At 40.0% G+C, this 24445-nt stretch overlaps 1 protein-coding gene across 2 annotated transcripts in view; it reads right to left on the bottom strand.

Moving 5' to 3' along the window:
* NOTCH3 (notch receptor 3) overlaps window positions 1-24445 on the bottom strand; it is a 798092-nt gene that overhangs the window by 121639 nt on the left and 652008 nt on the right. For both annotated transcript variants that reach the window (XM_044084438.1, XM_044084439.1), the window contains 2 exons: window positions 14703-15250; window positions 2251-2571 (listed from right to left, as the gene is read on the bottom strand). In XM_044084438.1, the coding sequence (XP_043940373.1) occupies window positions 2251-2571; window positions 14703-15250 (869 nt within the window). The remainder of the gene's footprint in view (window positions 1-2250; window positions 2572-14702; window positions 15251-24445) is intronic.

The raw sequence follows: 24445 nt of genomic DNA, 5'->3' as shown, positions 1-24445 counted from the left end.
GATGGGCCCTGTGTAGCTGGTCTCTTAGAGTGCATGGTTGCTTTAGACGTTGTGAAAGCCTTGATGGAGAAAGAAGAGGAAGGTCTGAAGACACCTTGAGTGGAGGTGGACCTGTCCACATTCTGAGTTTCAACGCCAAGAGTGGCTTCGGTATCTGTAGCCGGGGTGTGGGCCGAGGAGCCTGCGACCTCGGGCACAGGAGACACCGTCAAAGAAGTGTCGTCGGTAGTCAGGGGCTGTGTAGGCACCTCGCTGAGAACTGGACCACGTGTAGTCGGCTTTGGCGTGGTGTTGGTAGAGGCCGCGGACCTCGTGTGTCGGTCCTTGTCTTTGCATTTTTTAGACAAAACCGGAGTCGGAGTATCCGACGACATAGTATAGTTAAATGCTTTCCCAAAATAATGCTGGGCGAACTCCGCCCGACGCTTAATAGTGCGTTTGTTGAATGTAGCACAAAAGCGACAGACCGAGACGTCGTGGTCTGGGCCTAAACAAGGTATACAGAGGGAATGGAAATCTTTATGCGGTATTTGCTTCCCACAAGAAATACAATTATTAACTTTGTCTGACATCGGTCTGAGGCAAGAAAAGTTTCCCCAACGGGGTACTTAGCTTTTAAGAAGACTTCGGTTTCCAAATTTTCGTAATCTCAGGAGCTGGCCGACCGGCATTTGCGAACTGCTTCTGCTTCGGGCACCGCGCGGCAAGAAAGACTGAAGAAAATGGCATTGGCTGGTTCCATTATACCCCTGTCGCACTGACGTCAGGGAAGAAGCAACGACAACCGACGCCGGACCTAGACTTTGGAATTCCGCCGACCGAGGACCCGCCTGACGGCAGGAGAACCCATCTGTTACGACTGCAGCTGTATGCACGATGAACATCTGCTTCACAACAGTGGGAACAACGGCAAGGCTGAAAACCATGGTCATTGGGTACTCAGTTGCACAGTTACAGTTTTCAAATGCTGCCAGCCAGAAATGAGTCATGAAACCTACAAGCTGGTGAAAATTTTTTCTCCAACCTCAAACTACTTTAAAATTCCTAAAACCTGACTTTATAGTAACAGAGCCTATACTGAAAACATCTGCCGCTAATACTTTCCTTTATTGTTTTAGCTCTACAGTCTATGGCAAATTTTAAATAATTAAAAATCCACAAAAGATCTTTTACCAGCTTACACTTTCAATGCCTGAACGTTTGGTTTGGTTATATGATGAAGAAACTTAATTATGAATTTTCCAACTCTTAAAAGTAAAAATTAAACTTCAGAAAGAAATATAGCACATGCCTAAACTCACTGCGACGTGTCTAACGTATTTTGAAGAGGCCTGCATCCCCATGTCTCTGCTACTTGCAGGACATTGACATCACCATATTTCAGAATATAGGAAATCCTGTAAAGTACAAGAGCCTTGAACTTTGTAAACATTCCCAATACTCAAATTTATAGTCCAGCCGTTCCCAGGATCTCTGTCAATACGTATGTTAACCAGTCAGATGTCATCTGCAAATGACAGCCTAATTAGTTTAACCTTAGCAGTTTTCAAGGAAAAGAGACAAAAAGTGCAAAGCAGGATGGGTTCACAGCAGGAGCTAGTAGTAAGAAGTCTCAGCCTTAACTAGGGATGAAAAATTCCCCAAGGAAATTTTCTGATATTAGCACCTGAACAGTCACACCTGCTGAAGGCTTAGTCGTGAAGTCATGACTGATAAAACAATTCACACACACACACACACACACACACACACACACACACACACACACACACACACACACACACACACAAAATTAATGCAGAACTATTGAAAATTTCTTGTATGTCAGGAGACATGTTACTCCCAAAATACTGTGAACTAAATACAATGTGCAATAATGTGGGGTAAAAGGGAGCAAAGTGCTTACCTACATCATTACTTAGCCAGTGTTAGACCCATGCTGGCACTTCAAAGGCTCTGGTTTTGTGAGCATGTAAATCCCGCATGTTATGATTTTGTGTCACAATGACCCCAACAAAATACACAGTGTGACCAGCGGTCTGCTTATAATACAGTCACATGCTTACAAGCTACGTGACCCAGATTTAAACATCACATGAGACTGCAATTTGATAAGATATTCTAAGTAATCAGTTTTACCTTGAACTGCTTTAAAAGGCTCAGATGTGAAAAAGGCTTAATGCAGAGTTTCACAGCAATAAGACAGATCATTTAAGATAACTCACAGATAGAAAGGGAAATAAGGCTCACCCAATGACCTCCTTCTCAAGCTCTCGTTTTTGTATCCTGGAGGAATGATAATATGGATAAACCATGTAGTTGCCTTGGTCATCTAATCGGAAACGTAGAGATGTGTGCAGGATTGAGCTGAGCTTCAGCAGAAAGGTGGCACTAGTTTTAAGCAGCTCCTGAGGAGGAAGGAGGACTACGATGACCAAGACACCTTCAGCTAGGTGTTCAGGCAGTGTACCAGCACAGTCCATGCCATCCCAACCACACTCTTCGTTGTTGCAGCCCTGGTCACAGTTTCCATTCTGGAAGTGATCTATACAGTAGTTTTCATAAACAGGGCTGAAAAGGACAGAGATACAGACAGAGTCAGAGACCCACATTTTGGAAGTCAAAAGCAAAACTACCAGACAGTAAGTATATCACATTTTGAAACTGTGAATATCCACAGTTCTTGAAAATATACACAATTCTATTATGCAATTAGTTGATAAAACATATACTGAAAACTATTTTCTGCTACACTACTTGAAAGGAAACCCTTCAGAAATTTGCTACACTACTTGAAAGGAAACCCTTCAGAAATTTGCTATCACCTCATCTCTTCCAAGTTAAGGAAATAAAAATCCCATGCAACTCTTAGTTAAGATCAAAGGTGATAAGCTAGTATCCTCCATTGCCATGAAACACACACATATATATTTTTAACATAATATGCCAGGGTTCTGTTTTCAGACTTTCACTGTGCAGTCACATACCTAGATATCAATTCTTTGTACCCCAAGAAAAAGTACTTATTTTACTCAATCTTCTTTTGCACCATTCCCTCTTCTGACCTACAGTTCCTTGTGCAGTCACCCCTCTCTACTTTTTACTCTCACTCTACTTTCCCTCACTACTGAAGCCCCTGCACTTACACATTTCTTCTTCTTGCCACTAATCTAATTATACCTTGTTTCTTTTCATTATATTAACTGCAACCTTAACTTCCTTCCTGCTTACCTTCTGGATTTATTATTGTTGTTTCTCCTGTTACAACCTATTACTACACTTTTTGTATATATAGCTATGTATTATTCCATTGAGTACATTATGTTCTTCTTATCCATTGTATCCATAAGATTTTTTTTGCTCTTTAATATTGTTAATTTGTCTCTATTTGTATGTAACCCAGCCACTGGGGATGCACAAGCCAGTGCATTTCTTTGTGCCGGTCCCAAGCCCGGATAAATGGGGAGGGTTGTGTCAGGAAGGGCATCCGGCGTAAAACTTCGCCAAAACATTTCATGCAGTCACCAAGAAAAATTTTTATACTGGATCGGTCGAGGCCCGGGTTAACAACGACCGCCACCAGTACTGTTAACCTACAGGGTGCTGGCAGAAATTGGGCTACTGTTGGCTGAAGGAGGAGAAGAGGCGGAAGACATGGTCGAAGGCAGGAGGAGAGGAGAAAGGCTAGGACTGTGGTAGAGAGGGTCGGAACTTTGAATGTTGGCAGTATGACTGGTATAGGGAGAGAGCTAGCTGATATGACGGACAGAAGGAAGGTTGGTATATTGTGTGTGCAAGAGACCAGATGGAAGGGGAGTAAGGCTAGGTGTATCGGAGGTGGGTTCAAATTGTTTTATCATGGTGTGGATGGGAGGAGAAATGGGGTAGGAGTTATTCTGAAGGAACAGTATGCTGAGAGTGTTTTGGAGGTGAAAAGAGTGTCGAATAGAGTGATGTTAATGAAGCTGGAAATTGATAGTGTAATGATGAATGTTATTAGTGCGTATGCTTCACAAGTTGGGTGTGCAATGGATGAGAAAGAAATATTTTGGAGTGAATTGGATGAAGTGGTGATGACTGTACCCAAGGGTGAGAGAGTGGTGATTGGAGCAGATTTCAATGGGCATGTCGGTGAAGGGAACAGAGGGGATGAGGAAGTGATGGGTAGGTATGGTGTTAAGGAAAGAAATGCAGAAGGTCAGATGGATGGATTTTGCAAAAAGGATGGACAAGGCTGTGGTGAATATGTATTTTAACAAGAGGGAGGAGCATAGGGTGACATACAAGAGTGGAGGAAGATGCACACAGGTGGATTATATCTTATGTAGGAGGGCCAGTTTGAAGGAGATTGGAGACTGTTAAGTGGTGACCGGAGAAAGTGTCGTTAGGCAGCATAGGATAGTGGTTTGTAGGATGACGATGGTTATCAAGAAGAGGAGGAGGAGTGTGAGGGCAGCACCAAGGATCAAGTGGTGGAAATTGAAAAAGGGTAATTATGAGGTGGAGTTCAGGGATGAGTTAAGGCAGGCACTGGGTGGCAGTGAAGAGTTACCAAACAGCTGGGTAACTACAGCAGAGCTAGTAAGGGAGAAGGCTAGAAAGGTGCTTGGTATCACATCTGGACAGAGGAAGGACGACAAGGAGACATGGTGGTGGAATGAGGAAGTACAGGACAGTATACAGAGAAAGAGGTTGGCAAAAAAGAAGTGGGATTGTCAGAGAGATGAAGAAAGTAGACAGGAGTATAAGGAGATGAGGTGCATGGCAAAGAAAGAGGTGGCAAAGGCTAAGGATAAGGCATATGAAGAGTTGTATGAAAGGTTGGACACTAAGGAGGGAGAAAAGGACCTGTACTGATTGGCTAGACAGAGGGACCAAGCTAGGAAAGATGTGCAGCAGGTAAAGGTGATAAAGGATAATGAGGGAAACATAGTCACAAGTGAGGAGAGTGTGTTGAGGAGATGGAAAGAGTACTTTGAGGGGTTGATGAATGAAGAGAATGAGAGGGAGAGAAGGTTGGATGATGTAGGGATAGTGAATCATGAAGTACGATGGATTAGCAAGGAGGAAGTAAGGATAGCTATGAAGAGAATGAAGAATGGAAAGGTTATTGGCCCAGATGACATACCTGTGGAAGCATGGAGGTGTTCAGGTGAAATGGCAGTGGAGTTTTTAACCAGATTGTTTAATGAAATCTTGGAAAGTGAGAGAATGCCTGAGGAATGGAGAAAAAGTGTTTTGGTACCGATTTTTAAGAATAAGGGTGATGTGCAGAGCTGTAGTAACTACAGAGGGATAAAATTGATCAGTCACAGCATTAAGTTATGGGAAAGAGTAGTGGAAGCAAGGTTAAGAAGGGACGTGATGATTAGTGATCAGCAGTATGGTTTCATGCCAGGAAAGAGCACTACAGATGCGACCTTTGCTCTGAGAGTGTTGATGGAGAAGTACAGAGAATGTCAGAAGGAGTTGCATTGTGTTTTTGTAGACTTAGAGAAAGCATATGACAAGGTGCCTAGAGAGGAGTTGTGGTATTGTATGAGGAAGTCAGGAGTGTCAGAAAAGTATGTAAGAGTGGTACAGGATATGTATGAGGGTAGTGTGACAGCGGTAAGGTCTGCGGTGGGAGTGACGGATGCGTTTAAGGTGGAGGTGGGGTTACATCAAGGATCAGCTCTGAGCCCTTTCTTATTTGCAATGGTGATGGACAGGTTGACAGATGAGATCAGACAGGAGTCCCCGTGGACTATGATGTTTGCAGATGACATTGTGATCTGCAGTTAAGAGTAAGGAACAGGTGGAGGAGTCCCTGGAGAGATGGAGATATCCTCCAGAGAGAAGAGGAATGAAAGTCAGCAGGACTAAGACAGAATATATGTGTGTGAATGAGAGGGAGGATAGAGGAATGGTGAGGATGCAAGGAGTAGAGGTGGCGAAGGTGGATGAGTTTAAATACTTGGGGTCAATAGTTCAGAGTAACGGTGAGTCTGGAAGAGAGGTGAAGAAGAGAGTACAGGCAGGATGGAGTGGGTGGAGAAGAGTGTCAGGAGTGATTTGTGACAGACGAGTACCTGTAAGAGTGAAAGAGAAGGTCTACAAGAGGGTAGTGAGACCAGCTATGTTATATGGGTTGGAGACAGTTGCATTGACAAAAAGGCAGGAGTTTGAGCTGGATGTGGCAGAATTAAAGATGTTAAGATTTGCACTGGGTGTGACGAGGGTGGACAGGATTAGGAATAAGTATATTAGAGGGTCAGCCCAGGTTGGAAGGTTTGGAGACAAAGCCAGAGAGGCACGATTACGTTGGTTTGGACATGTGCTGAGGAGGGATACTGACTATATTGGGAAAAAGATACTAAGGATGAAGCTACTAGGTAACAGGAAAAGAGGAAGGCCTAAGATAAGGTTTATGGATGTGGTGAGAGAGGACATGCAGGTGGTTGGTGTGACAGAGCAAGATGCAGAGGACAGGAAGAAATGGAAACAGGTGATCTGCTGTGGCGACCCCTAACAGGAACAGCCGAAAGAAGATGATGATGTCTCTATTTGTATGTATTTGTATGTCTGTTTGGGGCTTTTCCCCTTGGGTCTCCACTGAAAAAGGGTAAATTCTTACCCAGTTGGACCAACCTGGTTAACAAATGTGAAATAAATAAATAAATAAATTTAATTCATATTAGTTGGGTGACGTTCGAAAGACATGCGTAAATGGGCATGCCTTCGTTGAAGGTTGGATGTCGATCTGGCACCTCGGCGTTCGTGAAAATCTACTGCCAATCATTAGTGGATCAGAGTTCCGCTGTGGCAATCCCAAACCGGGAAAAAGCCGAAAGACAAACAAACAAACAAACAATTTCATGGTTCAGTTGGACTGTACCCCTATACACGCTTCCCACCTAATTTAACACAATAAAGCCCCAATATCAGGCAGGAATGTGTCAGAATTACAATTATAGGACTACTGAAATTATGATGAATGTTTTTAAAAGGCATTTTGCCATACTAACAGTATTGCCCTTAAGGCTTTGAATTGGCTCAAACTGCCTCACCAGTTACATTACATACAGCTTACCTCCACACACAACATTATTCACAAAGTATATGACTACCTCACGTTTAATACTAATCACAAAACACTACGGTGGTCCAGATTAATGATACCAGAACTTCCGATAGTGCATTCACCACACCGCCAGAGGTGGCGGATTCGTTATTACATGCTCCTGCCTCTACACCCCTACCGAACCAGGAGGCAGAGAAAGGAAATAAAGATAGAAGCAGTAAAGATACAGGGGCAATTCTGAAACGCCATGCAGTAGCCCCCCTTTTTTTACCCTATTCAATCAAAAAACCAATAACTTTCAGGGAGAGATCCAGGAGCTGGGAGAAACGAAAAAGGACTCTTTCGGAAGAGAATGGACAGCAAAGACGACGACAGAAGCAGTAAATGACTTTTCCTCTTCTTTGTTTTTTAACCTTTCTAGTTATACGCTGAATGAATCTGATATTAGTCTCCTAAATAGAGGCCTATCGTTTGTGCCTTCACAAGCAAGCTGCTTACAAGATATGTTGATAGATTTAAGACTATTTAGTCGTAAAGTAGCACTTAAACTGATGTTTTATAATGAAGCAAATAATAGTGAAGAGAATAAGAGTGCATTTAGTTGCAAAAAGAAAAGTGTATATTGTCCACCACTACCTAGTCATGTTGATTGTTTTGTAAAGCTATGCGAAAAAAGTTTGTATGATTATTTCTTTCAAGGCAATAGAAAATGTCTATATTTTAATATGAATAAGTATGAAAGGATATCTCTACAGGAATTAACAGGAGAATACTCCATTATTATTAGACCAGCAGACAAAGGAGGAGGCATAGTGATACTGGATACAGAACAATACAATGCACTGATGGCATTAATGTTAAGTGATCAGGATACATATATAGAAATCACTAGTGATAAGTTATCAGAAATACTGAATAGAATTACTGATGAGTTATACGACATGCTAATGTGTCGACAGATTGACAAAGTATTGTATGATTTCTTATATATAGAATTTCCACAGATACCACACATAAAAGCATTACCTAAAATGCATAAAGAAATGTCCCCCTCCTTAGGCCCATCGTAGATGGTGAAGGATGGGCCACACAGAACATTTCTATTTTTATAGAGAAGAGCCTAAGACCTATCATGAATCAAATTTCCACCATTCTGAGAGATAGCTATCAGCTATTGGAGATGCTGAACAATTTGGATATAACATTAATTCCTGGGGTTCACATGCTAATTACTTTAGACATACAAAATCTCTTTACTAGTATTCCAAATGATTATGGAATTCAGAGTATTAGAGAATTACTCCAACACTACCCTGAAGTTAGTAGAAATAAAAATATACTAATATGTCAATTGCTGGATATGGTTCTTTCCAACAATGTTTTTTCTTTTTCCAACCATTTATACCTACAAAAGTGGGGTGTTGCCATGGGCACACCCTGCACTAACACCTATGCCAATTTGGTGATGAACTGGTGGGAAAGGGAATTCCTATTTAGTTATCCTCTATTCAAGAATGCTATTATGTATTCAAGATTTGTAGATGATATCCTAATTATTTGGGATGGAACAAGAGAGCAGTTCTCAAGTTTATTACAATATATGGAGAATACCACTCATTTTCTCAAATTTACTATGGAAGCATCACACATAGAGATTAATTTTCTAGATCTGAATCTGAAAATAGAAGAAGGAAAAATTACATCAAATATTTATAGGAAAAATTGTTGGAAGAATACTATACTCAGCTACGATAGCATGCACCCCAGGCATGTCTTTAGAGGCATTGTTAAAAGCCAGTTTACTCGATTGAATAAATTATGTAAGAAAAGACAGATTTTCTGTTAGAAGTAGAAGTGATGGAACAACTGTTCCTGAAAAGAGGATATAACAAAAAAATGGTGAGGGAAATAAAAGAACAAGTCATGAAAGATAGAGATGGGGTTTTAGTGGAAAATGACACATGGAGGTCCTACAATAATAATAAGCAAAGATATAACTCAAATTTCAGAGAAAAAGTTCAATTCCTGACCACTTATACTAATGATAACAAGAAGATCACACAAATTATAGGACAACATTGGCCAGTATTAACGGTGGATGAAAGAACTAGGAAAATAATAGGAGAAACGCCAAGATTCATATATAGAAACAATAGAAATCTAAAAAGATTGCTATGTAAGACACACAAAAAAGAACTGCCCTCAGTCCCGAGACTATGCTTTAATTTAGGTACCTTTGCGTGCAATAAATGTAATATGTGCAAGTATATTACTGAGGTCCAGGAGTTTATACATCCAACCTTGAATTATGAATTCAAGCCTAGTTTCTATGCCACATGCAACACATGTAACGTCATTTATCTTGCAACATGTGAATTCTGCACAGCTTTTTACATAGGACTCACCAAAAGAGAGTTTAGAAAAGGATCTATAACCACACATATGATATTAGAAAAAATAATGAAACCAATGCACTGGCCAAGCATATAAAAGAAAATATAACACATAATTTTAAATTTAGAGTTTTACAAATAGTTGAGACAAACATATATGGAGGAGAATCAGTGAATATGCTTGAACTAAAAGAACTTCATTGGATCCTAAGGATGAGGGCACATTGCCCCCCGGGTCTCAACCAGTATGTTCCAATGAGACCAATACTAAGATAATTCTAATATTTGAACTAGATGCTTGGCCTGGATTTTCTAGGATATTATAGACCTTGTGAGACTATACATAGACCTAAATCTAAATTTATATTAAGTTTTTGCCTAGGTAGATGGAAATACTACTTGAATATACACATGTACATAAATTTTTCATGTTTTAGGTTTTATTATGTTAAATAACTTATATACTTATAATTAACCGCAACAAGAGAATAATATGTGGATGTATGAAGATCACACACATCATATACATGTTTATTTATTTATTTATTTGAGAAATGTTTACATTTATTCTTATTTCTATAACACTATGTTATAGAAAATAAGCAAGATCACAAATATTTCTTATCTATTTATTTTTCTATTTTGTATTTATTCATCTAACTATTCATTTGTATATTTATATTGATAGACATACATTATAACCTCATTAGTCAATATATATGCCCAATATCAATCAAATAGGATATATTTATAACTGACAGGAACTGTTAGCAATAAGGTCACTTACATAGTTCCTTTAGTATATATATGTGCCTATATATATATATATTTTTTTTTAGGTATAATATATATTATGTTACATATGTATTTTTAGATATATATATTCATTCACTTGTTCATTTATAGATGCTTACTTACTCATATATTAGTGTGTACATTGATCTACTCATATATATTTATTTATTTATCTATTTATTTATTCATTTATTTATTTACTTGGAATTATTATGGTGAAGTTCTTAATGTTTATGATGAATTGAATATGTAACTATGAAACATAACTTCCAGACAGATAATTATGAGTTTGAATATATTTTCTAAGTATTTTCTTAGTAACCATTTTTTAGTAACTATTGATGTATGTGCTAGATTATTACATCCATACATATATATTTTGGTTTTTAACATTTGAGATGTGTATATGTATACACATTACATATATCTCTTATTGTCTGCTTTCATAATATACAACTATTATATTCAGTTTAGTTTTAATATGCTATTCAAAGAATTTACAACGCAGCTTGATTTTCTAGAAGACACCTAAAATGTATATGAATGATGACCTGATATCGTAGAATGAATGCTATCAGCACTAAATGTGAGCATGACTTTAAAAGTAAATTATACTCTTTTATTAAAGAAAGATGGTTGTTAATTAATTAACTAATTAGATAAATGGTGCAATGAAGGATTACAGAGTACTATTTAAGTTGAGCTGCTTTATTCTACAATGAAATCTGATGAAGCGTATCATGGATACGTGAAAGCGCTCATTTCATTTATTTTATTTGTTCGAATAAAGAAGAAGTTGGATTTTTACTGTGAACTGGTGATTATTCCATAGGAACAGAACTGTTTCAGTCGTTTTGCTCTGGTCCACCTGTGTTATTTATTCGTAGAGGCACGATTACGTTGGTTTGGACATGTGCTGAGGAGGGATACTGACTATATTGGGAAAAAGATACTAAGGATGAAGCTACTAGGTAACAGGAAAAGAGGAAGGCCTAAGATAAGGTTTATGGATGTGGTGAGAGAGGACATGCAGGTGGTTGGTGTGACAGAGCAAGATGCAGAGGACAGGAAGAAATGGAAACAGGTGATCTGCTGTGGCGACCCCTAACAGGAACAGCCGAAAGAAGATGATGATGTCTCTATTTGTATGTATTTGTATGTCTGTTTGGGGCTTTTCCCCTTGGGTCTCCACTGAAAAAGGGTAAATTCTTACCCAGTTGGACCAACCTGGTTAACAAATGTGAAATAAATAAATAAATAAATTTAATTCATATTAGTTGGGTGACGTTCGAAAGACATGCGTAAATGGGCATGCCTTCGTTGAAGGTTGGATGTCGATCTGGCACCTCGGCGTTCGTGAAAATCTACTGCCAATCATTAGTGGATCAGAGTTCCGCTGTGGCAATCCCAAACCGGGAAAAAGCTGAAAGACAAACAAACAAACAAACAATTTCATGGTTCAGTTGGACTGTACCCCTATACACGCTTCCCACCTAATTTAACACAATAAAGCCCCAATATCAGGCAGGAATGTGTCAGAATTACAATTATAGGACTACTGAAATTATGATGAATGTTTTTAAAAGGCATTTTGCCATACTAACAGTATTGCCCTTAAGGCTTTGAATTGGCTCAAACTGCCTCACCAGTTACATTACATACAGCTTACCTCCACACACAACATTATTCACAAAGTATATGACTACCTCACGTTTAATACTAATCTCCATTCCTATCACCCTAACAGGCTACTTTGATCTAACGAACAACATCTTCTCAGCATATATAAACCCTACAAATTCTCTGGGCAAAGTCTCTACTCATACTGTTGTCACTAAAAAATTAAATTCTATCCCTCTGCAAATTATATCTACCTCTACCCTCTCCATCTTCAAACAACTACTAAAAGGCTACCCAAATAATACTTGGCTCTGCTCCAGCAACCCAACGCTGAACTAGTTCCTCCCTCTTTTCAGCATCAGCATGCGTTGACTATGTCCACAGAGAAGGAATTGGTAAAATCTATTTTTTAGACAGAGAACAAATATATATTTTGTCTAGGCTATATTATTTAGTCATCTTTGTTCCAAAGAGTATATTCAGTATGTTCAATGTCATTTCTATGAACTGCAGCTTGCAAATACTTTTATCTAGTGACAGTGTTCTTTTTCAGCTTGTTATAGTTGTCCAAATGTTTGCACTTTGTATAGGTTCACACTGTATGAAGTGAAGCTGAATTTTTACTTAGTTAATATGTCATTAGGCTGTGTAATAACTTTATTTAACTATAACCATATAATGTCAATATGCAGCATTTCTCACTGGACCTCTGATGAAATAATATATTATCTGAGTTGGCATTTCTCAGCAAACAAATATCACATACATATGTAAATAAATAAATACAGCTTCCGAGTGTCAAAACTGATGAAATTTCAGCTGCAGGAACCTTGGTATTATGGCTTATCCCTTATCTCTTTTTCAGCATATTAGAAAAGAGATTGGGAGTATGACATTGATATGTAATGCACTAAGGGGAAATACGACTGAATCACTCTAGAAAGGAGGGGTAAAATGGGATATAAGCAACAGAACAATGGCAACCACTTTGATATAGCTGGATATGAGAAAATACTTTTCATGGAAAGGGTGGCAGACAGATGAGCTCAAATGTTGGAATATACATCACGGAGGCCAAGACAATTAACACTTCAGATACAGGCAGATGTCTTAAACTAACTGCAACACTCTGGAAGACTAGAGGCAGTCAGAGACTCCTTCAGCTAAGTTACTTGAGTAACATAATGCAATACCTTAATTTACCCACTATTATTTCTCTTAACCCATAAACCCAGTCATGCTGAGCTAGTGATTATGGCCATTTATAAACTTATTGTGAATGCCTTGTAGGAAATGTGCAAGATCATTAACAATGCACTCACGTTAATGTCTGGTTTACTCTGTGACAGCACCTGGTAATGAAAAATGAATGGCTTCTGGTTAGTTACTTAAGTATGACATTCCTATGAGCTCCATTTTGTTTAGTCAGGCTCACCCTCTGGTCACTGCAAAATTAATCTGAAAAAATACACTGCCAGTACAGACAAGAGATACTTAGTGCTGAACATCATTCAATGTCATGGTGATGCTTTAATGATTTTTAGACTATAAGACCAGGCTCAGAATGGCAGGCACTAAATGAAACTCAGATACATAAAGTAGCAAGCATTCATCAATAAATGTCTGCAAGAAGAGGAACAACATGGCTGCACAATGTAGATAATCTGTGAGAGTGAGCAAAACATTGCCTGGTTGCATGCAAGGGCAGGGCAATGGTACCACTTACTATGCTACAGCAGCACAAACATACAAGCACATCTCTTAAAACATATACACAACTTTCACTATTCCTTTACTGTCTTCAGATGACATAAAGCAATGAATTTAGGCAGTCACATGGCATACCAGAATATCATCTATTTTTTTTTCTTGAACTCTACATCTGGGTTGCATGCCCAGTATTTGAACTAATACCTTTCAGAATGCCTCTTTGCCAAATAATCTAAAACCTACATTTCAAAAACTGGATTTCTGCAGGAGTCATCCCCATCCAACCCATAACTTAAAACATACATAAATTCAAATGTTGTAGTAGACCAGATTAAAGACCAGCCATTTTTGTAATTTGTAAATGATGTTTCAAACTACTGGGTTGCAAAAAACACAATCTGGAAGATAGCAATATTGCCATATATCTGACTTGATTTACTAGTGATTTGGTAAGAGAAGCTTACAAACCAAATAAAATGTGAAAAGTCTTACATTCTTGAACACTGTTTGTGTGGTTTTCTCCCGGGTGCTCCGGTTTCCTCCCACATTCCAAAGACATGCAGTAGGTGGACTGGACACTCTAAATTGGCCATTGGTGTGAGTGCATGTGTGAGTGTGTGGTATGGAAGAACAGCTGCAGCACGGCTAGCCTCCCGGTGGTGTGAAACTTGGCTCTAGATGATTATTACTGCTAAAGTGACACCCCAACCCTGTGTGTAAAAAAAGGTAAAAAGGGGTTGTGGATGGATGGATAGGAATGTTCCACTGCCTGATCCACCTTATTTATGACTAAAGGTAACACGTTCTGTAACTTCAAGTACTACAAGTCTGGGAAAGTAACTGTTTAAATAAAAATAGAATTCAGATCTCAATGCTGTTTATCTTTTAACATACACAATAAATTTCACAACATAAATTTAATCTCATGACATAAAAACAAATGGCAAGATTTGCAATGGAGGGAAAATATTCCACTTTCTGACATCTACAGAGAGAGCACATGACATTTCTTCAGTCTACAAGAGGAGTTCAGGTGCCAGGACAGTATTTCCTACAGAAGGACAATAACGTGTAGGGATACATGTTAGTTAGTTCATGGAAGTGCTACTACAGAAACTTACTTGCAAGTCTTCTCCTGACTTTTACAGTTGAAGTTGTCATACAGGCACTCAGGTGTGTTGCACACCTCATCACAGCGGCTGTTGTTGAAGAACTGCAAGCAGCGGGGATCTTCGCATTTTTTCCATGGGTCACTAATATTGAGTGAACAATCACCACCATCCCACTGACATGCATGAGCATTGCATTCCTTGTCACAGTACCGGTTACCAGCCCTCTTGCTGCACTCTGGAATAGGGCATCTAGGTTCTTCAACTACAGGTGGTGGAGATGGAAAAATCCTTCTTAGTTCACACAGTCTCCCAGTAAAGTCAGTGCGACACTGACACTGGAAGTAGGGGAAATGAGAATCTTCTCTGCAAATGCCACCATTGAGGCATGGAGAATTAGCACAACTGCTGTTGAAACGGACAACACAGTTTGTACCTCCAAAGCCAGAAAGGCAATTGCAACGTGCACCTAGGGTTGTGGAAATACACTTGCCACCATTGTAGCATGTAAGTTCCCTGCAGGTCAAGATGCTTCTCTCACAATTTATCCCAGCATAATTCTGAAAAAGAACAAAAATCAGCCAAATTACGAAACTGTTTAGATCCACAAATTACACAAAAAAATGCAAACTTGAACATTTCAATTTAGATATAATTTTCTTAGTGCAGTTGTTCATTATGCACTTTTCCACTGGTGACAAACAATGCAACATAAACAGCACCACTTTATCTGGTAACAGTCACATCAACTATTTTTCCTTTCATAACTCGTCAGCACTGAGTTAACAGTCTGACACCCAACATTATTTTTGAGACTGACAACTTGTTGTTCTTGCAGGACAAAGATGCACAATGAGTTCCAGAAAGCATCACATAAACCTCTAGGTAAAAGTAGTTTTCAACAAACAAAGGTCAAGTGCTGTAAGCACAAACAAAAAAAAAAAAAAATCATATCGACAGAGCCGCCAAGTCTGCTGGAGGCTACACAGTCCACAGCTTAGACTATCAACTGCCAACCCTTCACCCACTCTAAAGATCTTCACATATGTTCATGTCTCAACTGTCAAAGTGTGTTTAGTTCTTCTGGTTTCAATTTACCCATGGTCATCAACAAGATTGCTTTGCTCAGCTTCACAATGTAGTTGATAACTACACTTTCAGTCAAACACTGTCTGTGGATTTGAAAGTCAGGCCCATTCTGTTACATGTGATGCCTAGCCTGGAGAAAGTGCAGCTGTGTGAAGAACTGAGCATAATAAATCTTTAATGGTTAGACTGCTATGAAGTACCAAAAAGGGGGCTTTTACTCACAATTGTGTGCCAAGCTGCTATTTCAGCAGTACAACAGTCTCTCTGTCACACAGAGTAAAGTTCCTAAGCTGCGATGTTTGAGAGGCCTACAAAAGCCAAGTTACACTACATCTCTAGAGTTTGCAGTAAGAAATGAATAAAACTAAATAAACAAATAAAATTGTTAAAAGGTTAGCATATATAGCACACCAGACACTACATAGCAAACACTGTGCATACATAAAAACTATTTAAAATATACTACTTGTGGTAAAAGAAAGACTATAGGAAAAGGGGCAGTAGGAAGGTAATTTACATGCTGTAAGAGACTTTTTTATAAAGATGTACTGTTACTGTGAATATCGCACACAACTGCTCCAATTTACTTGAAAGGAAAATTTCTACAGTGTGGGCCAGATTCCTTGTTTTTTCCCAGACAGTGGGTAAGAGATAGATTATAAAAGAATCACCTGCAGTAACTTCCTTTCAAAGTCATCAATACTTCTGAACTTGATGTCAAGCTTATAATGGTCTTCCCAGCATCCCTATGGTATGTAAGGGGTAATATGGATTACCAGAAAATGGACAGATGTTTTACTGCTATGTTTAAAGTATTCCAGGCCACAGCTTTAAAGACGTCCTCAGTAGGAATATTTTTTTTTAATATAAATTATAATGAAAGCTACCCTCATGGTATGCTCCCTGGTAATGTCTGTAGAATACAACAATGCAGTAGGCAACCTAGCTGGAATAAGTGTTCTTAGATACTTCTAGACACTGCTTACCATTTATGAAGGACAGTCTTCCTAATGTGTTTTGGGACTTTCTAAAAAGTAGAAGACTTGAACGTATGAATACATGGGATGTAAAGCATCCCTTCACACACACACACACACACACACATATATATATATATATATATATATATATATATATATATATATATATATATATATATATATATATATATATATATATATATATATATATATAGCTTTCCTATGATACTGTTCACATCCCAGAATTGGAAAAATAAAAGTTATGGAATATGCAGCTGTGTTGTCTGTTTTTGTTTTTCCTCAACCAAGGGGTCTCAGATGCGACATTGGCCACTTCTTTAGACTTAGGCTCTGTAGCTCGAGCTCCTCCCCTTACCCATAATCCTCTCCTCTCCTGAGCTACTCAAGTTTGAGTTTGTCCTCTAGTCAGCTAGCCAATATAGGTCAAAGGATGGATCCCTATCAGTTTATCTAACCTTCAAAAGGCCAAGACCTTATGTTCGAAGTTTTGAAAATTTGAAATAAAAATAAAAAACACAAACAACTTGCCTTTACATTTTTGCAGGGGGCAAGCCTCCCTGCAGCCCCACACACCTCCTGCTAATTAAATATACCAAATCCGAGACTGCACCACTGTGAAAAAAACAGCAAATCCTGAGTTTGGCTCTGTACAGCAATCTCAATGCAAAGTGTTAGAAGTTTCAAAACTTCGAACATATGGTCTCGGCCATATGGTCTTTGAAGTTTTGAAACTTTAATAAACTGATAGGGATCCATCAAAGGATACCCAGCCATTGGTATATTGTAAATTAAGATGAATATCAACTACAGCAGAAAGAAAAGGAAGGAGAAGAGGAAGACTGGAGTTCATGCAGCAAAGTTGACAGGAACTACCCCTCAGGTCATACCAAGAGCTCACATGACGGGAACGTATAAAATAGAAAGGGGACTGGACGGCAGGAAGTTGGGAAGGACAAAAACAGACAGCACAGATGCATAGTTACGGTGAGTATATAACTTTTATATCTGATGTTGTCTTTTTCTTCCATTCCTCAACTGATGGGACAGACTCCCCAGCTAGACAAACCCTGGGTGCTCCTCAGGGAAGGATATTCTGGAGTACAGTTGAGTCAAATGCTTCCTTATTCCTAGATAAGATGTTCAATTTGTAATGAGTTGCAAAGGTATGAGCATTGGACCAAGTGGCAGTAGCACAAATGTCACCTAGAGAAGCTCTGGACCAAAAAGCAGTTGATGTGGCCATAGATCTCCTGGAATAAGCCTTAGGCAATTTGGGTAATGTCAATCCTTTATTCTTATAGACAAAAGAAATGCAATCACTGAGCCATCTAGCTAAGGTTACTTTAGATAATGCTTTGCCAAATATAGATTTGGAAAAAGAAACAAACAATTGATCTGATTTTCTAAAATCTCTGGTTCTGTGAAGACAAAACCTTAGATGTCTAAGAACATCCAACAAATGTAGCATGTACACTCTCTTATTGGCAAAACTTGAAAAGTAAACAGGTAGACTGATGGATTGATAGTTGTGTCTGGCACCACCCTGGTTAGAAAAAAAGGGTTAGTCCGAAGGGATACAGTGTTCTTATGAAAAATCAGATACAGTGGGTGGGAAGAAAGTGTCTGGAGTTCTGATACTTGTCTGTCTAAAGTAGTGGTGACCAGGAAAAGAGTTTTCCATGATAAGAACTTTCCCTGGGATTCAATAACACATACATTAAGTGTACACAGTTCTGAGTGAATAGACAACACAGACATAACTCACATCTTCTTAATCCTAAATTTAGTTTTCCTACTGATATTCTTGCAGCTTTAAATACTGACAGGGATTCATAAAGGTTACCACAAAGTGTAGACTACATGTACACTTAGTGTAACCTTTCTGATTGACTAGAAAGCACAAAAAATGTGATAAGAATGCTCTTGAATACATATCATGTACATTTAGTGCAGGCTTTCTTGAATCTGGCCCTAAGTCTACACTGGATGAAGGCTCAAAGGAATGCTGAGTCAAAGTTTGAAGTACTGTTAAACTCCAAAGAGAAGTGGGGTCCTTAATAGGTCAAGGTAAAATGATACCTTTAAGAAAAGCCTTACATAATCTCAAAGAGGCCAAAGAAGAATGGTTTTCGCCTATGCGAAAATGAAAAATGGCAGCAAGTTGGACCATAACTGTAACTAGCTCCATTTTTGAAAATGGAAGCAAAGAAGTCAAGATCCGCTTGGACAGGTGCTGAAAAGTGATCTAATTGTCTCTGGTGGGTCCAAATCGAAAACCTTTTCCATTCGTTCTTATAACTCTTTCTGGTAGAAACTTTATAGGATGACATAAGGATGTGAAAAACTGGGGAAGAAAGCCTGGAGTTTCGAGCCATCACCAGAAGTGGAGAAACCATGTGGTCAACTTGAGGGTAAGAATATCCAGGTGAGGTATTCCAGATGGGTGAGACAGAAGATCCTGAGAAGGATACAATACCCATGGTGTGTGAACTAGGTGAAGCAACACGAAGGGGAACCACACTTGTCGAGGCTAGAATGGTGCAATGAGGATTACCTTGCTCTTCTATCGAAATGCTTTCTGAAGGAACCAGGGAATGAGATGGGTGGGGAGAAAGGCAAACTAATCCAGGGGGCCAATCATGACTCAGAGAGTCCCTTGGTGACCTCCCTCTGGAGAGGTCACAGCAAACTACCTGCTACACTTGGAATTTGAGGTGAGAGGCAAAGAGGTCGCAGCACAGTTGGCTCCACTGGAGAAATATGATTTCCACCATTACCTGACTGACAGACCCATTGTGGGAAAGTAAAATGGACCTGCTCAGTTTGTCTATATGCATTGCTGACAGAAAACGACCAGAAGAGATTACCCTTTGCCATACTCTCATTGCCTGTCAACATATGGAGTAGGACCAGGATATCTCCAGTTTGTTGAAGTACCAGACCACTGACAAGTTGTCCACCTGAATAGCAACCATCTCTACAGGGAGAACAACCTGGAACACCTGCAATGCCAATAAAACTGCTTTTATTTCTAGGATACTGATGTGAAGATTGACCTCTAACCGAGACTATGTGCCTTGGACTGTATTTCCCAAGTAATGCGCCACCCCCCCCCTCCAGTTGGGAGGCATCCATTGTTACTGTGGCCTTCAGTGTAGGAAGACCAAAAGGATATCCCAGAGAAATGTCTTCTGTGTGAATCCACCAAGATTTGTGTTGTTTGCAAATATTTCTAATTCAAACAGGCACAGTCAGAGGGCGACGCCCTACTGACCATAGTACCCTCATGCAAAACCTTGTTAAAGGTACCAAAACTATAGAGGCAGCTATTGATCTAAGAAGCTGTGATGCCAGCCTGGCTGAAGAGGAAGGAATAGAGAGACAGAGTGTGTAATACGTGGTTATGTACATTGCTTAATCTTGTCTGTGGTAAGCTTGTGATCTCTGTCACCTTATCCGGATGACTACCAATGAATTTCAGGGCTTGAGCTGAGACTTAGCATAGTTCACTGTGATGCTCAGCTGAAGACACAGATGGAGTAAGTAACCTCTAGCCTGAATCAGTACAAGCTTGGTGGAGGCTGACAGAAGCCAGTTGTCTAGGTATGGAAACACATAGACTCCATGGAGTCTCAAGTGAACTGCAACCACTGTCATGCACTTGGTAAACACCCTGGGGGCTGAGGTGAGACCAAAGGGAATGGCTTTGAACTAATAGTGACTGGCTCCAAGCTGGAAGTGTCGGTATCTCTTGGAGTGCCTATGTATCTTGACATGGTAGTATGCATCCTGGAAATCTATGGAGCACATCCAATAATTATTCTGCAAAAGTGGAAGAATGGACTGAACCATGACCATCCATAACTTGAGTGTTTTATGAATTGATTCAGACTGCAGAGATCCAAAATTGGTTTTAGGTCCCCTATTCTCAAATAGGTTCCAGATCCCTGTTGGTCTGTGGGGACTGCTTGGATGACCCTTTTTCTCAGCAGCTTTTTTTTTCTATGGCTGCTGCTTTCCTCTGACTGAGTACAACATTGGGAATTCTTTTGTTCTATTGGGAGACTGAAGAAAAAATGGTATGTAATAATCTCTGGATATTATTTTGCACATCCAAGTACCTTTGGTAATAGCTGCCCAGGCTTCTGGGTATAGAGACAAGCACCCACTGACTGCCTCCAGAGGCAGTCGGGCAACCCTTCAGGGGCAATGAAAGGGCTTCACAGAAAAAGGACCTCTGAAACCCTAGCACTATGGGACACCTCTGTCATGTGGGCAACCTCTTTCATTAGAGGTCCCTCCTCTGCCACGAGGGGAGTTTGTCTCCATAGGAGTCCTGGGAAGACACTTGCATCTTTCAGAGCCACATCTTTCTGCCTCCTCTCTGGTTCCAGGAGAAAGTCCTATGAAGAGAAGAAAAATGCATTCCTATGGCAGATAATGTCTTCCCATCCTGCTCGCTCCTAGAGAGTGCTTCCTTCACCTTAGGGCCAAACAAGGTGGATTCACCAAATGGAGCAATGATGGGCCCCACAAAGTCAAAGATGGATGCAGGCATGCCTTCTTACAGCAAATCCTGAACCTGCAGCTCTCAAAGCTCCCTCTGGGGGATGAGAAATTAACCTCATTGAGGCACTCAACAGGGACTGGAAGGTGGCCAGTTGCAAAAAAAAAACAGTCTTCTTGTCCTCTGCAGACATGGACCCTAAGAGTCTATTGGAAAACTCCTAGAGCAATTCACTCTGAAATTTTGCAATGTGTGCCAAATAGTTCAAGGACCTGAGGGGAAAGGTTGGTGAAGCATAGATATACTTTCCAAATCTGTCCAACACCCTCAACTCTCTTATCAGGGGATGAAGAGAAGAACTCTGTTTAGCGAGTTCCTTCCTGGTGAGCACTGCTAAAACCACAGCATCCACTGGGGCCCTATCCTTCGGCACAACAAAGTACTTATCTAGCCTCTTGAGGAAAGGCTCTGTGACATCTGGATTCTTCCAACTCCAGCAAGGGATGAGGTCCACCATCTCATCCACTAGGGGGACTACCCAGGACATAGCTGAGCCAGCTCTGAAATCCTCGAGAAACATTGACTCCTCTTGAAAAGGGGGGTCAGAAGACCAACTACCTGCCTCTGAAGTTCAAGGATTTCACTGAAAGAGACATCCTAAAGGGATGATCTGGGGGACCCCTCCTATTCATCAAAGTAAGAGCCTTCGGTTAAAGACTCTTGAGAGGGGTATAAGACCTTCCTTTTACACATATGCTTCTGAGGAGGCTCTCCAGTGGGTGGTTACAGGGAAGACTTGGAAATGCCTGCAGAGTCCTAAATTAGGTCAGTCTCCAGGCTTGACTAGACCAAATGTTCTGATAGGACAGGATGAAAAAACTCAGGATCCATAGTAGACAACTGAGGAGGGGGTGGACCTTAAGGGGGCAAGGATGTCTTGCACATGGAGGTGGAAAATGCCACATCCACTACCTCAAAGGCAGAGGCCATGAGAGGGAACCAAGTCCCAACCTGTCAGGAGCCAAAGCCACCCATGCAGAATGGAAGCCAATCTCCCCAAGATTCTGCCTCGATGCAGAGGTCAGAGCCAAGCTGTCCTGTGCCAAGACTCTGAGAGGGATGGACTGCTCTGAAAACAATGGAGTCAAGCCCAAATCCCCAGATCCTATGCTGATGCTACAGCTCTGAGATCCATCCACCTCCAACAGAGTCAGGGCTGTCTGGATCAGAGAAGGTCAAGCATTTGAATCTGACACAGAGAAGCTTGGTACTGTCATGAAATGTCATGTCTATAGGATTTGCAAGGAGTGTCCAAATAGAGGTCGGAAACCCGGATTCCTTCTTAAAAGGATCTTTTATTGAAAATCACAAAACACCAATAACACCAAACCAATCTATACGTTTTCGACAAAGGCAAGTCTTCATCAGAAAGTGATCTCTTCCTCTGACAACACCCACCACCTGACGTGGCGGGTGTTGTCAGAGGATGAGATCACTTTCTGATGAAGACTTGCCTTTGTCGAAAATGTATAGATTGGTTTGGCGTTATTGGTGTTTTTTGATTTTCAATAAAAGATCCTTTTAAGAAGGAACTGGTTCGACTCTATTTGGACACTCCTTGCAAGTCCTTATTTTTGGTTTTGGTTGTCGTTTGACTTGCTTCCATCTTTTGGTTTGGTTTTGGTCATGTCTATAGGATCCAAAACCAGTGGATGGCTTGAAGTAGGAGTTAAAAGCCTGGGTTGTACTGAGAGTAGGCTCATGGATCCAGTGGAAGACAGACCTTGGATAACTTCTAATTGAATCTGGGTTCTGAGAAACTTTCTTATCATCCTGTGCACATGTGTTTCTGTTAGGCATCTAGAAAACCTGAAGGAAGAGGAGGTCGAGGGGAGATGGGATACTGTGGTGTCTCCTGCAAGAATAGTGAATGCATCCTTGAAGTAACAGGCTCTGGAGAGAATTCTGATTTTGTAATGTGGAGACTTTGACTTGGATCTAGTCAGATCCGAAGGGGCAGTGGGATCCAATGCTTTTAGTTTTGGTGGGATTGGATCTGATGTTCTCGAGATTTTCTTGGGCAAAGCTGAACCTGAAGAAGACGTTTGAGGACAGCAATCTGAGGAACGCTTCTTTGAATCTTTAGTTTTGTCAGCTGCATCTCCTTAGTAGACTCTGAAGATTCCTTGGAAGAGGAGGGAGCTCCAAATGAACAGGAAGAAATGGAGGGAAGTCATCCTTTCAAGATTAGTTTGTTTTTATGTTCTACTCTATGATTAAATCCAGCACAAGTATCACAATCAGTAGTAAGATGACCTGAACAGAGGCAGTAAACACACTCAGCGTGAGCATCTGAGTTGGGGATCTTGTGCCCACACAAACAGCACTTTTTGAAACTAGTTGGTTTATCCAAAATTCTAGTAATACACCACAACAAGCAAACCATTACAACAATATGAAAAAACATATACAGAGCAGGGTGAAGTACCAACAATAGTAAAACTAATACCAGAGAGGCATACAGCAGAAAAATACCAACAATGGCAAATGAAGAAGTACCTAGCAGTTAGATAGCAAGAAAGGCAAAGGGCACAATGCCTGACAACTATAAGAGTAGGAAGCAAGTAACCTTAAAAAACATTTTTTTAATTTTTTATCTATCCAACAAATTACTTGAGCTAATGGTGACCATGTCCGAATGCTGAAACAACACGTGAGTAATTCTGGAGATGACAGGATTATGGATATGGGGAGGAGCTCCAGCTACGGAGCCTAAGGTTAACAAAGTGGCTGAAATCAGATCTGAGGTTGGATCAGAGACACATCAGTTAAAGAACAGATGAAAAAGAAATCAGATCAAAATATTAAGAAGGCCTGAGGAGTAACATAACTTAGAAAACTTATCACTCTTGCATTTGCACAGACTTGTGGAGAGACAAAAAACAAAGGCTGAAATGGCACATAGATGTCATGAGAAGAGTATGACAAGCTTATCTTAAAAAGATTATTTAAATAACTTAACAACACTGACAATGAATAGAACTATGGATATACAGAATTATGACATGTCCAGATGGAACACTTTTCCTATTGGTGGGTCTGTTTCACTCAAATTTTGACTACCTCTGTAGAAAACAAATTAGGGATCAAATACAAAT

This window comes from Protopterus annectens, chromosome 9.part0 (genome assembly GCF_019279795.1).
Source record: "Protopterus annectens isolate FY-2018-M chromosome 9.part0, PAN1.0, whole genome shotgun sequence".
Lineage (NCBI taxonomy): Eukaryota > Metazoa > Chordata > Ceratodontiformes > Protopteridae > Protopterus > Protopterus annectens.
The sequence above is the reverse complement of the archived record's forward strand: the minus strand, read 5'-3'. Positions and strand labels throughout refer to the sequence as shown.